General features: G+C 47.3%; 1 protein-coding gene across 11 annotated transcripts in view; it reads right to left on the bottom strand.

Annotated features, from left to right (window-relative positions):
- Nucleotides 1–15552, bottom strand: part of CAPN3 (calpain 3) — a 111858-nt gene that overhangs the window by 52969 nt on the left and 43337 nt on the right. For all 11 annotated transcript variants that reach the window (XM_075614149.1, XM_075614145.1, XM_075614147.1 and 8 more), the window contains 4 exons: nt 14653–14736; nt 12167–12252; nt 10399–10476; nt 948–1108 (listed from right to left, as the gene is read on the bottom strand). In XM_075614149.1, the coding sequence (XP_075470264.1) occupies nt 948–1108; nt 10399–10476; nt 12167–12252; nt 14653–14736 (409 nt within the window). The remainder of the gene's footprint in view (nt 1–947; nt 1109–10398; nt 10477–12166; nt 12253–14652; nt 14737–15552) is intronic.

The raw sequence follows: 15552 nt of genomic DNA, 5'->3' as shown, positions 1-15552 counted from the left end.
GCAGCTCTCTCTGTGCAGAGAGATCGCCTGTAAGAGATGTGCAGGGAGATGCAGCTCTCTCTGTGCAGGGAGATCGCCTGTAAGAGCTGTGCAGGGAGATGCCGCTCTCTCTGTGCAGGGAGATCGCCTGTAAGAGCTGTGCAGGGAGATGCAGCTTCTGTCTGCGCTGCTCTCCCAGACTGCTGAGCAAAATCGAACGTTAAGTTAATTTCGCTCGTAAAGCAACTACAAATTTGTGCAGTATGTCATTTTTGTTACAAATGGTAAAAAAATGCAATTTACTTTAGTGAATACCATTTTTACACACATTTCATACTGTTCGGTAGGAACATGCCAACACCTTCGATGTTGCAATTAACTTATCGAAGTTTAGTGAATAGGCCTATATGGGTGAAGGATGGGAACTGTCACTGGTGTTTTGATTTTTTTTTTATTATTATTATTATTATTGTTTTAGTTTTTGTGAGCTCAATTGCTTTTGAATTATTAAAAAAATTATGGAGGAAAAAACCCCCAACAAAAGCAGATAATTTGGAGAAACAAAATGTGATCTTCCAAACATTTTCACAAAGCTTCAGTGGTTTTTTGTTTGTTTATAAAAAGTACAAAAAAACCTGAGATTGACCTTTTTCTGTTTTTTTGCTTGAATTTCTCAAAAATGTTTCTGTGAAAGTTCGAGTCGACCTACCAAACAAATGTCGAAATTCGCTATGTTCACATTTAAAACTCATGGACCTGCCCATTCTTAACATAATTATATTGATTAATACATGCGTATCTTAAAAAATATATCAATATATAAACATACAATTCGTATTTCAACATGTCTCATAATGACATTCACAATATATTTCATAGGTAACTGGCAGCCAATGAATTTTGACCACAAGTTCCTTACCCTTCTTGCGTGAGTTACTTTGTTACTTTGACATTGAACTTTCTCTTACCTGGAAAATTGCGACATCCCCCTGCTGAGCAGCCCCTGACCCAGCGTCCTTCATTGACAGAAACTGTCCATGTATGGAGGCTGTCTGACTCCAGAGCATCTGCTGTTAGGTTGCACATTTCTAGCTTTGTGAAGTTCTTCAAGAAATCATCAAATGACATCCTAACGAACAAATATATCAGCAATATGTAAGTGTGGTAAAGAGATAAAACAATGGCTATGCCAGGGGTAGCCAACTCCAGTTCTCAAGGGCCACCAACAGACCAGGTGTTAGGGATATCCCTGCTTCAGCACAGGTGGCTCAATCAGTGCCAGTCATTCTGACTGAGCCATCTGTGCTGAAGCAGGGATATCCATAACACCTGGTCTGTTGGTGGCCCTTGAGGACTGCAGTTGACCACCACCTGGACTATGCAGTCATGCACTTAATGAAGATAATTGCTTTTGTATTGTATTTATGAATACAGAGAATAAGAAACTGCAATGTTATGGTGCCTTTAGCATTGGAAGGAGGAACAACTAATTTTAAGCATAATACAGTCATTCTATTTCTAATAATGAGCTGATAATGGTAATGAACACACTACCATTCAGATGGTAACTTTTCTAAGTCCGAAACTTTTCCAACTCTTTGCAAACCCACAGACGTTTATTAGAACCTTTTGCTATTCAAAAGCTGCGTGAAACCAGTCATTCTGGATAAGTCTGCATTTTGCTGGTCTTTTGCTCCAAGGTTGTTGTTTTTCTTAAGTTTGCTGAAGCAAACTTTTTAAGTTCACTTTTAAGTAAAGTTTCGCCCAGTCTAATTTTTGCTTAATTGTGCAATTTTTCATTTTTGATTGTCGAATCTTCACATAATCCCATTTATTTATTTTTAAATATAGAAGTGATTTTTTTTTTTAACTTAGACGAATTTGCAAAAAGTAACATTTATGAAGAAATGCCATTTTTGCGGTGGATTCAAGCTGCAGCAAAAAAGTTAGATCATCTCTAATTACAATGTGAAAATACATATGGAAATAATACAGAGTATTAGTAAACATTTATGAGGCAGTGAGGAGAAAAGTGGGATCTGTATTAGTATATTGTTTTCTGGTTTTTTTTGCAGTACTCCCATATAAACTACTGAGTTTAAAATGATGATGTATACTGGGATATCTTACCAAATTGGGGATTTTATATATTACAGCACTAGCTGAAATTACCTCATCCCTACCTCTCTCCCCTAACCCCCCCTCATCTCTCTCCCTCCCAACCCCCCCTCATCTCCCTCCCATCACTTTCCTTTAATACCATATGATGTCCCTAATTCTTTCCGCCTCTCTCCTCCAGCATTCTTACTCTCTCCTCACGTGCCAACTGAATTCCTCTTTCTTCATGTATACACATACTGTATGTAGCCCCGAGGTAAATTTACACTTTCTGGCCCCCCTCCGCGAGTGCCGTGTGGTAGCGGGTGCCGCCGGAGGCTGCGACGGACCCGCCGGCACTTCGCGAGGGTGGGGGCCAGTGGAGGGAGCAGCGCGAGGTATTGCGGTGCAGGACGGTTGCCGGGGACGCGATCGGGCCGTCGCTAAGGCCGCGATCGCGTTGCCACCGGCTCGGCGGCTGAAGGAGAGGGCGCCGCCATTGCGCGTTAGTTCGCAAGCGCAAGGTAGGACCCCAGAGCTAGGGAGAGATCGCGCGAGAGTAGGGAAGTGTAGAGAGAGGTTGTGGCGGCCATTAGGTGTTCGCGCATGCGCAGGGCAAGTGCGCACGCGGCCCCAATGCTTAGGCAGCCCCCTGGGAACTACAATTCCCAGGAGGCATAGGGAGACAGGCACCAGGTGCCTGATAGTGGCCAATAGGGCTGGAGGAAGCTCAGCCCGGGAAAAGAGATACATTTCCCGGGCTTTGCATGAGTCAGTCAGGAAGAGGCAGAGGAAGGAGTAGGAAGGGTGTAGGGAGCGCGTGGCTTCTGCACCAGGTAAGGGTTCTCCTTAGGTCCCCAGGCAGGCCCCAATTCCCGGTAAGGGCAGGGGGTAACTGAAGAGGGACGGCCCTAGATAAGGAGGTCACCCTTAGGTGTGAAAGGTGCAGGTTTGGCAGTGCCACAGCGGGTAGTGCTGTGCGCACTGGCAAATAGGCACAGAGTGTGTGCAGTGGATTATTGATGCGGGTATCCAGGTGGCTGTGTACGATTGCCAGCTGTGTGTGTGTCGCTGCATGTGCTGAGCGCAGTGTGTGCAGCGTGTGTGAATGTCTGCAGGCTGACGGTGAGAGCGGTGTGTCTGCTGCAGGCTGTTAGTATCTAGGAGTAGCGAGTAGCTATATGTTAGGGAGGATTAGGGACTTGGGTAGCTAGGGGAGTGGGGCAGGGTATTACTCCACAGGCCCTAGGAGATTTCCCCCAAGCCACCCCAGGTTGCGGTTCATCAGGGACAGGCCCTAGGTTAGGGTTCCTGTCACTTTAGGGTTAGTTAGGGATAGATAGGGATAGCGGCGGTTGCTGTTCCCGTGAGACGGTTGTGTTCCCGTGAAGCGGTGGGACCCTCGTTGGGGTTCCTGAAGAAGTACCTGGAAAGGATCATACGGATGCGTCGCACGTCTGACCCTTTTAGAAGAGTGTTGCAGGCCCGAGCATCGGAGTGCTCGGAAGGTATTTCCACATAAGTGCACCAACAGGCCTAACAGATAATTTAGTGACTGCGCAGTCACCCACGACCTCCGTAGGAGTACGGGACATTGGGTGTGGGGGATTACAGGACACTGGGTGGGAACACCAGACATTGGGCATAAGGTGCTCCCGTATTGCATAAGGTTATGTCGTGTTATGGTTCTATGTTATCAAGTAAAGTGTTAGTATCGTATATGTGTTGTTGTTGTATTTCTTACCCAGGGCTATCTTTCATAACGGGGATCCTGGGTAAGTGGAGGCGCTGCACCAGGTAAATGGTAAGGGTTTCCCCAGGCTCCCAGCTAGCGGAGGCTCAGATCTCCTGGAGCCACAGGTGTTATACAGTTACCAGTAGTCCCTTAGAAGAGGTGTGCCGCAGGGAAAGGGACCGGTTAGACCACAGGGGCCAATGTGAGATTGGGTGGGTCAGGCCGGTTCACAAAAAGGGCTACATTTGGAGGCGCTGCTGAGATATCAGACCTGGGGTGCCCTGTATGTTTTTTTTATAAATTGTGTCCTATTTTTGTTCCACCATGTGGGTGCTCTCAAAGCAGGAGGTCTACGCATGGGCCTTGAAAGTGAACATGACTCCTAACCGCGTGGTTGCCGTGGGGGCAGTCCCGGCTGGCGTGCCCTTGTTAGATGTCCAGGCGCAGGTTCGGAAGCTCCCTGGACTAGCGGGTACGTGGGTCAGAGGGCGAAGGTATGATGACACCTGCCAATGGAGTACTGTCCTGATATATGTAGGCCAGACCCTAAGCGAGAAAGATGGCCCTAAATTCTTAAATCTGCCCGGGGGTCCGACCGATGGGTGCCCCTTTATCTACCCTGACTTGGCAGTATCTGCCTGCACCGAGAGCCCTATTGACATTGACAGTGAGTCCCACCTAAAATGGTGGCTCCCGCACAAGCAAAATGGCACGTGTGCGGCTGACTGCCAGCATGCACAGAAAAATGTTGCAAGCCCCTGTCCAGGACTGGCGGGAAAACCAGAGCCCCGCCCCCACACTGTGAGTGACTCAGTACCGAGCTTGCAACATTCCCCAAAAGACTGTGCTGCTCCTCCTCTAGAGTCCACCAGGGGGAGGGAGTGTCTTGAGCAGAAATCAGCAATTTCTGTTCCCCCTAAGGAAAGCAAGGGATGCCGAGAAAAACACCCTTGGCTGTATAGAATCGTACGGGCCCCCCATTTAGTCTTGCCGATGGTGGTGTGCCCGTGTGCGGTAAGAGACTGGAAGGTGACGGGTGGCTGGACGGACGGGTCCCCTGAGTTAACCGTCGCCCTCACGATGACAGTGATAGACGGGGAAGAATGCCTGCACGGCCGTCTGAATGAATGTGAGTGTCCCGTTGGTGAACTGACCCGAGGGCCCGAGTGTCCTGACTGTGCGGCGCAGTTCCTGCAACCCAAACTGCCGCAGCCTATCGAGCTGCCAGTGGGGGAAGACACTGTAGCAGAAATGGATTGTTCTTCCCCTGAGAAGGAAGAGCAGGAACCTCTGATGGCGGAACCTGCGGAGAGAGATGCGCCTGATGGTGCTACCAAGGTGGGTGAAGTCGCTACTAATTTTTCCACTTCAGCGATGGAGGTGGTGGAGGGGCCGTGTGCCCAAATGGACGTTCCAGACCCGGTTCCCGAGCAGGAACCACTGATGCCAGAACCACAGATTCCGGAGGCCCAGGGTAAGGTGTTTGTACCCCCGGCCATGTGTGGTGATTCCAGCGACCAACCGAGCGTGGTGATGCGCCTGCCGGCGGACCACTCCCGTGAGGTCACCGAGCCAACCACCTCCACTGATGCAGACCATGATATGGGCCCGTGTGCCCTGCAACGGCCAGTCCAGCCTACCACCGAGGTACCAGCGGTCCCAGGCTTGGGATCAGTACCTGCCGACAACGATAGGGGTAAGTTGACTGCCCCAGGGGTGTCGGGTGTGAGCTCCCCGGTGATCGTGGAGCCTGGTGACTCCAAAGGTAGGGTCACCCGGGCGATGGGCTCACCCCGTCATCGCGTCCTGGTGGAGGTGTCTCCCCCAGAAGATCTCTGCAGATCATGGAACGAATCCGACCTCATCAAGGTATCCGGTACAACGGACCGGAGCGACACTTACTCCTGTGCGAGGAGTCTCCAAGCTCGGCCTTCCCGAGACCCGGGCCTGCACGAAGAGGTTGTGCTGCCCAACGAAGATGTCACCGTTAAAGGGATTGCTGGAGCGGATAAAGACTGTGCTGAGACCGCTCTGGTAGTTGTGACCTCTCCCATGCGCACGATGGAGTGCTTCGTTCGCCATGTGGTGGACCGAGGCAAGAGACTGAACCTTCCTGTCTCCCGTGAGACGAAACCGGAGGGTCCGGCAAGGGTCAATACCCCGGACCCCTCACTATTTTTTCCGCGAGGGGGAGGCGGTGGGTTGGTGCAAGGGACTGGTCTTGAGCTCAAAAAGACTCACAGGAGTCAAGGAGGGATACCCTCACCCAATCAGTTAGGGGCACTCCACTCTGAGACTCAGCTGGCCTCGGGTATCCATATGAGTATTGATGACAAAATGCATGCTACATGTGATATGATTTATGCCATGTATTTTCCACTGTATAAATCTCTGTATGGTTGCTACCCAAGCGAGATCGTTGGGATTCTGCGAGGGGGAGAATGTAGCCCTGAGGTAAATTTACACTTTCTGGCCCCCCTCCGCGAGTGCCGTGTGGTAGCGGGTGCCGCCGGAGGCTGCGATGGACCCGCCGGCACTTCGCGAGGGTGGGGGCCAGTGCAGGGAGCAGCGCGAGGTATTGCGGTGCAGGACGGTTGCCGGGGACGCGATCGGGCCGTCGCTAAGGCCGCGATCGCGTTGCCACCGGCTCGGCGGCTGAAGGAGAGGGCGCCGCCATTGCGCGTTAGTTCGCAAGCGCAAGGTAGGACCCCAGAGCTAGGGAGAGATCGCGCGAGAGTAGGGAAGTGTAGAGAGAGGTTGTGGCGGCCATTAGGTGTTCGCGCATGCGCAGGGCAAGTGCGCACGCGGCCCCAATGCTTAGGCAGCCCCCTGGGAACTACAATTCCCAGGAGGCATAGGGAGACAGGCACCAGGTGCCTGATAGTGGCCAATAGGGCTGGAGGAAGCTCAGCCCGGGAAAAGAGATACATTTCCCGGGCTTTGCATGAGTCAGTCAGGAAGAGGCAGAGGAAGGAGTAGGAAGGGTGTAGGGAGCGCGTGGCTTCTGCACCAGGTAAGGTTCTCCTTAGGTCCCCAGGCAGGCCCCAATTCCCGGTTAGGGCAGGGGGTAACTGAAGAGGGACGGCCCTAGATAAGGAGGTCACCCTTAGGTGTGAAAGGTGCAGGTTTGGCAGTGCCACAGCGGGTAGTGCTGTGCGCACTGGCAAATAGGCACAGAGTGTGTGCAGTGGATTATTGATGCGGGTATCCAGGTGGCTGTGTACGATTGCCAGCTGTGTGTGTGTCGCTGCATGTGCTGAGCGCAGTGTGTGCAGCGTGTGTGAATGTCTGCAGGCTGACGGTGAGAGCGGTGTGTCTGCTGCAGGCTGTTAGTATCTAGGAGTAGCGAGTAGCTATATGTTAGGGAGGATTAGGGACTTGGGTAGCTAGGGGAGTGGGGCAGGGTATTACTCCACAGGCCCTAGGAGATTTCCCCCAAGCCACCCCAGGTTGCGGTTCATCAGGGACAGGCCCTAGGTTAGGGTTCCTGTCACTTTAGGGTTAGTTAGGGATAGATAGGGATAGCGGCGGTTGCTGTTCCCGTGAGACGGTTGTGTTCCCGTGAAGCGGTGGGACCCTCGTTGGGGTTCCTGGAGAAGTACCTGGAAAGGATCAGACGGATGCGTCGCACGTCTGACCCTTTTAGAAGAGTGTTGCAGGCCCGAGCATCGGAGTGCTCGGAAGGTATTTCCACATAAGTGCACCAACAGGCCTAACAGATAATTTAGTGACTGCGCAGTCACCCACGACCTCCGTAGGAGTACGGGACATTGGGTGTGGGGGATTACAGGACACTGGGTGGGAACACCAGACATTGGGCATAAGGGGCTCCCGTATTGCATAAGGTTATGTCGTGTTATGGTTCTATGTTATCAAGTAAAGTGTTAGTATCGTATATGTGTTGTTGTTGTATTTCTTACCCAGGGCTATCTTTCATAACGGGGATCCTGGGTAAGTGGAGGCGCTGCACCAGGTAAATGGTAAGGGTTTCCCCAGGCTCCCAGCTAGCGGAGGCTCAGATCTCCTGGAGCCACAGGTGTTATACAGTTACCAGTAGTCCCTTAGAAGAGGTGTGCCGCAGGGAAAGGGACCGGTTAGACCACAGGGGCCAATGTGAGATTGGGTGGGTCAGGCCGGTTCACAAAAAGGGCTACATGTACATATAAAGTATGTGAAACTTTATATCTATCTGACTCTCATTATGATGTCACTAGTATGATCTCAGATGCTAGATATATAGCCAACCAGGTACAGCACCCTGTGGCTGACTTGCTTAGAGAAATTGTAATAACTCCTAGAACACACTCCCCCTTTGGAGTGTTCCAGAGGTTCCAGACCATGACAGTTTCCCTCGGTCTTATATTTTGGGCATGCATAATGAGACACACAGACAAACATTCTGAAATATATACGGCAATCACGTGCAAATGTGAAGGGCGTCCTAGTCAGCATACTGCAGGTCCATGTCCTCTATTGCCATAAAGCATACATAATAAATACAATCTAATGGCCCTAGCCCCTTAATCACCGTAGCGGTTAATAACAACCGCTATAGTAATTAAGGGGTTTACCCACCCTGCACCCCTACCTACCTGGAAGGCCTAACCACACACCCCGGACCCACTATACCCACCCTGTACCCATTGATTGTTATAGTAGTACATCATACCATTATAATATGGGCATGATAAGCTACTATAGCAGTCAATAGTCACTCTAATACAAAAGCCTGAATGTCCAAAATACACAATAATAAAACAGATACAACAAGCACCCAAACTGTAAAATTAAAAGTAATAGGCAATCAATCAATTACTATAACAATCAATGGGTACAGGGTGGGTATAGTGGGTCCGGGGTGGGTGGTTAGGCCTCCCGGGTGTGTAGCGGGACAGGTTGGGTTAACCCCTTAATTACTATAGTGGTTATTAACCGCTACGGTGATTAAGGGGCTAGGGGCCATTAGATTGTATTTATTATGTATGCTTTCTGGCAACAGAGGACATGGACCTGCAGTATGCTGACGAGGATGCCCTTCACATTGGCAGGGGTAAGTAGAACGGTTTATATTTACTTTATTTATGCTGGCTGGCTAATGTTGTTTTTAATAATGGGCAAATAATCTATTATCCATATCTGGATAATAGTTATTTTACCCATTACTATACTGTATGTGTTTGGTGGGGGGAGGGGGAGGTGTATTTAATGAAATGTAGGTCATGTTTATTTTTTTAAATACAGGAATGGTACCGCAGGCCAGCGGGGACCCACGGACACCCCTCGAGAACCCACGGACACATGCTGGGAAGAACCAGGGGCCCCACAGCTGTGGGGGCCCTGGGGATCCGTGGGGACCACCTGAGGGCCCCCGACACCTGTGGGAACCAACCGATGGCCTCCAGACACCCGTGGGGATGACCCAGGGACCCCAAGACACCCACAGGGACCAAACAGTAGGGTAATGCTGCACTCCCCAAAGAAACAAAAATATGACATAAATACCGGTGCTCCTGGTTCAGGAATCTATGGGTGGTACTCCAAAATCTGATAGGAAGGAAAAAACCTGGGCATTGCGGATTTCTGCTTAGAAAATTTATTGTGAGCCAATGATATATCATTGGCTCACAATAAATTTTCTAAGCAGAAATCCGCAGTGCCCAGGTTTTTTCCTTCCTACCCACAGGGACCAGCCATGGGGCCCGCGGGGACCACGTAGGGGCCCACGGAGCCTAGCGGGGTCCCCAGACACTGGTGGGAACCCCACGGGGTGCTCTGTGGCGCCTGCCGACACCCGTGGGGACCACCCGGGGAGCCCCGCCGGCCTGTGGTATTAATCCTGTGTCTATAAAAATAAATATTGGTTTTATGTGGGGGCACAGGGGGTGGATTGTGTATTGGTGCTTACTACATATTTTAATTTAAATGTATGACCAGTGTAGATGAGCAGGGGGTCCCCGGAGCAGAACCGCATTGATTTCAGGTCCGGGGACCCCCTGCTTCCCGAGATACAGGCCCCGTTATGGGGTGCCGGTATCTCCTATGCATCTATGCATATAAATGTCCCGATCACGTGACGCAAGACATTTCCATGCATAGGAGATACCGGCACCCCATAACGAGGCCTGTATATCGGGAAGCAGGGGTTCCCCGGATCTGAAATCAATGCTGTTCAGCTCCGGAGACCCCTGCTACAATACAGTGGTGTTAGACTTTTAATTAAAAAAAACGCGATCGCCTGTGAGAGGCGCGCAGTTAGAGTGAGTGATTCAGCCTCTCTCTTATTGCACGTCTCTTACAGACAGGCAGACCCCAGTAGGACTCACACAGCAGGGAACCCCTGTGGTGTTAATCCGATGTGCCATTATGTCTGCAACGGAACATCTCGCAACACCACGTGGCATAACGCATGTTTCAACGCGTGAAATGTTCGAATAACGGCCGCTGCATCTGTAACGCGAAGACTGCAAACCCTCAGCTAGTCACAATAGTAACTTGTAACAAAACATCGGGCAAAATACAACTAATATCTAAATACAAGGAAGAAAATTATATAACATGGAAAATAAGATTACAAATGGTTTACTTACCAAAATTCCCCATCTTCACTAATCTGGTGCTGTAGACGGGATTTCTCAGACTTATCAATGAGAGACCACTCCTTTGAGCTGTAGCAGAATAAAAGAAAAACAAAAGAAAGTAAAAAGCTTGTTTTAAAATTGTTATAATGGGAAAATCCTACCTAGCGGAAAAAGACAATTTTGTAATTAAATGTATATGTCTGATTTCTGTATAAAGGGCATCACATCACCCATATTAAACCCCTAAAGGCACCGTCATTAGTATCGTTGGAGGCAGCATCTTTAAAGAATGGTAAAACGATCTATTTGTTTGGCTAGTAACAATACACATGTTATAGAAGGTGGCAAATTAGTTAGAATATGTGAAACTGTACACAATGGAAGTGAGGGGACATATACAGGCATACCCCGCATTAACGTACACAATGGGACCGGAGCATGTATGTAAAGTGAAAATGTACTTAAAGTGAAGCACTACCTTTTCCCCCACTTATCGATGCATGTTCTGTAATGCAATCATCCTATACGTGCATAACTGATGTAAATAACGCATGTGAAACAGGCTCTATAGTCTCCCCGCTTGCGCACAGCTTCGGTACAGGTAGGGAGCCAGTATTGCTTTTCAGGACGTGCTGACAGGCGCATGCGTGAGCTGCCGTTTGCCTATTGAGCGATATGTACTTACTCGCGAGTGTACTTAAAGTGAGTGTCCTTAAACCGGGGTATGCCTGTATGTCTAGTATATTGTTGAGTTCCTTCTGGTGGAATATATTCAACACCTGCAGTGCCCACCACTTCTAACCAGTCGACTTTCTCCCTTTAATCCATCGGTGCGTTATGATTTGAGCCCGATCTGTAGCACATCACTTTGAATTTAAACAGGCATTCTAGAAAAGCGGATTTTTTTTTCCACCTTGTAATTGTACTTATTGGATATACATGTAAAAGTACTCTATCTATAAGTAAAAAGGCTACGGTCAACATTTTTGGATACCTGGCAACTCCACATCATAATGATCCAGGCCGGTCTTTTTTTAGATCTAAATCTATTAAACTAAAATTGCAGACCGGAAGCTGAGATCACAGAGCCAGGAGTGGATGATCACACTGCAGATAGTAGGAAATTATGATTTATTGTGGGTAAAAGGGAAGGTAAGATCTTTGCTTAGTGCTCATGTCATACCTTCCAATTCATCCTTACTCATCCTCCCTTTCATGCACATCTTACAATTCACTGGGATCTATACAGTAAAATAAGGATACTTCTTACATTTGTAAATGGCCTCACAGACATCAATGGGATCTCCAGTTTGAAAATGAGAAATCTTATGCAAAATTAGGTTGGACTCACAGTATGTTGTAGAAGACCTCTTTTTTCATTGACTTTTTCAGTTAAAGCAAACAGCCTGCAGTTTTATGTGCAGCTTTGCCAAAGCTATGTACACACGAGGCTCTCTATCTCCTCTCTCTTGTCGTCATCAACCAATCTAACAGGCTTACACCAAGTCAAGGTGTCAATAAGATTGACATGACTGGCATATTGTAATAGAATGTATGGGCTAGTTATATAACCACCCTTTTCTTGGAATCAAATATTCCACCAGGCCAGAGCTGGTATAGATATCTCTGGTTGATGCTCTGTCACACATCCTTTCTTTGATCTAGGTGATTGTTATGTATTTACAGAATAACCATTTAAAACACAGTGCCCTGGCCCTGAATAAAGGATAAGATTTACCAAGAAATGTGGCCCTTTTTCTACTAGATTTGGTCTTACTTGTCACTCCATGATCCATTCCATTCCACTTGACCCCAGGGATTTCTGAGACGTACAAGCTTAACTTTCTCCCTTTTAAATTGTGTCTGTGTCACAAAAAGAATAAAATATTTTAGAATCCAATGTGTTTGTACAAACCTCTTAATTCACCCTCATTGTGAGGAACTCCACCTCATTTTCATCACAACATTCTTACATTTGAAATACTTCAGAGTAGCTCTCTTAAAAATCAGGATCAGCCTCTTTAAAACATTGAGGGCCATATTTACTATTCAGTGTTATTCCATAAAACGCCTTCTGGTATTGGAAGAATCGTCAGTCTATTCCACAGGGGTTCCCCGGGCATCCCTAAATAGTTCCCTGCAATTTCCAGGTCATTTAAAAATGGTATAACATAAAGAACAATTGACAATGCATTTAATCCCAGATGCACCATTAGAGAGGGTTGGAGTTCCTCAGAATTTCACATAGGGTTCCTTCACCAAAAAAGGTTGGAAACCACTGGTCTATTCAATAAAATAGTTTGTAACATGTCTTCCCGACGGCAGGAGGAGCCTTATGGAATAGCACGGTAAATATGGGCATAAGTGTGAATTAGGTCGGAAGACTTTATTTTTTCACTAATCCAAAATATGTGAATTCTCACACAAATTCTTCTTACAACTATTGCAATACTATGCACACCACTAGGACATTGTTTTCCCAAAGGTCCCGTTAGTGTGTAGAGAATCAGTCACACTGCAGCCCCTCTACCTTTTTTACTAAGTTTTGAAATGCGCAATACAAATAAGAAGAATTTGCTCCTAAAGTATCTTTTGGAAAAGTGGAATTGAGATCCACATCCAACAGTACTGCAAGTCTGCACAGCCCTGATTCTGAAGACAGAAAGAAGGGAGATAAAAAAAATATGTTTTCATTATACTATATTCCCCTTAATCTCATACAGATGTATCAAGGCTATCAAGCAGCTACAGGCACCCCCTACGCAGGGCCTGCCTTAATGCAAGGCGAGCAAAGCGGGTTGCCTTTAGTCATGCGTCTTCGGGAGGCCCTACGCTCCCTAATCTTCCTACTCCTGTTGGCTCCAGCATCCAAATTACGCTCGACAGAAGAGGGGAGAGCTGGAGGACGGAGCTGTGGAGTCCCCGAACCGGCATAGGACCGCACCGCTGCTCACCCCAAGGTAGGGACGGGGGAGATGGGGAAGTTGGAGGGGGATGGTGTGTGTAGCTAGGGGATGTGTGTCTATCTAAGGGAGTTGTGTGCGTGCAGGCCACAGGCAGATTTCCCGTGGCCCAGGACTAGAGTTACAACCACCCCCCACCCATGTCAGCGGTCTTGTAAGCACCTCCATTTCACACCTCGCAAGCACCATCTATTTCCGCCCCTATTCCCATGTATTTCTCTCCCCTCTGTCTCACTTCCTCTTTTCCTCACTCTACCCCTCTCTTCTCTCTCTCCCCCCTCCATCAATTCCCCCCAAAAAATACATATAAATAAAACCCCTACTCCCCAAATACATACTAAAAAAAACATCACCCCCAACTTAGCCCCAAATACATACATATAAACCCCCACCCATCTTCAAATACATACATATAAACCCCCCACCCAGCTCCAAATACCGACATATAAACCCCACCCATCTCCAAATACATACATATAAACCCCCCACCCACCCAGCCCCAAATACCAACATATAAACCCCCCACCTGCCCAGCCCCAAATACCGACATATAAACCCCCCACCCGCCCAGCCCCAAATACCACCATATAAAACCCCCACCTAACACAGACACACACAGACACACACAGACACACACAGACACACACAGACACACACATACACACACATACACACACATACAAACTTACAGACTAACACACAGACTAACACACACAGAGACACACAGGACACACTCACGATTCCAGCCACCCCTCCGGCAGGTTACTAAGTCCAGAGACGTTATACCGGACACATACATGTCCGGTATTATCTCTCATTTTTTACCGGACAGAATAACCAAATACAGGGCAGTCCGGTTCAATATCGGACACCTGGTAACCCTAGTTGCATGTAATAATTCTTCAACTGTATTCCTGAAAGTCTTACTTTGTGCAGAACAACTAATACCTCAGAGCATATTCTATACCTAAAAATACAGCTGGGCAGTTTTTGGAATATTACAGTACCAAACCTTTGTGTTTTCACCTAAATACTTCTACAATATTTTTCATGGAAATATAATATGTGATAAGCATGAAAAGAATACGGTAAAGGCAATTTGTCTTATAATAATATTTGGATCAAGTTCTAAGTATTTGGAACTGCAGTACATCTTATGACGACATCCTGTGCAGCAAAGGGTTTCAAATATTTCCTTCTGTAGAACAAGTTCTTTCTTCTGTTAAACCATATGTCATTGTGCAAGAGGAAAGAAATCCAATAGGAGCAGCCAAAGACAATAATGCAGATAAAATCATACCTCTTCCACTCCTGTTACAGAATATGCATGACCTTTAACCAACCCACTGGCCATTCTAGTTTCAAATCGGGCAGGGACAATAGCCTGAAATACCAAAGGAAAAGCTATGTTGAGCCAAGGAAGAGCACACTCTTATCACTGGATCAGTGATCAGAGACAGTAAAATAACCCTATTACATATTAGTCACGTGATTTAAGGTGCAGTCCTACTTGATATTACTCATAAGCAGTGGTCGACAAATCACCAAAAAATCTACTCGCCGAACAAAAAAATCTACTCGCCACCTAGTACCAAACGTGTGCTGCTTGGGCCAATAGGAGCTCGCCACGATGTTAAATCCACTCGCCCGGGGCGAGCAAATGTATAGGTTTGTCGAACACTGTTCATAAGAATGAATCATATAATCATAGCCAGCATATAACTTTCTGGAACTTAGAATGAAGACCAATGCATTGAAGATAAAGCTATAAGACAACTATTAAAGCAATTATGGAAAGCAAACATTTTAAATATTACCGATTGGGCTGACAGAAGTTATTGTATACAAACTGTTCTTTCCATGCAATAAATAAACATGCTATGTTCGTGTTAAGACAATCAAGGCAGATGATGCACTCCCTGACGTCTACAATTGGTGGTGTTCCATACTTTCTTTCTCGTGTCAGGAATCGGGGACATAAAGTGCCATGTGGTGGTATTTTTAATAAATATGGCTTTATCCACCCTTATATTGCATATAGCATTTTGCATATCACACAATTGCCAGAAGCAAATCACATGCTAAAATGCAGTTTTCACATGGTCAGACATGCACAAATAGTTTAATGAACACAGTGAGATACATTTTCATGCAATATTGCCCATTTGTACACGGAAATACCATAACCTCAGCACCAGAG

This window comes from Ascaphus truei, chromosome 9, assembly GCF_040206685.1.
Source record: "Ascaphus truei isolate aAscTru1 chromosome 9, aAscTru1.hap1, whole genome shotgun sequence".
Taxonomy (NCBI): Eukaryota; Metazoa; Chordata; class Amphibia; order Anura; family Ascaphidae; genus Ascaphus; species Ascaphus truei.
Note: the sequence above shows the minus strand (reverse complement) of the source record. Positions and strands in the feature narration are given on the sequence as shown.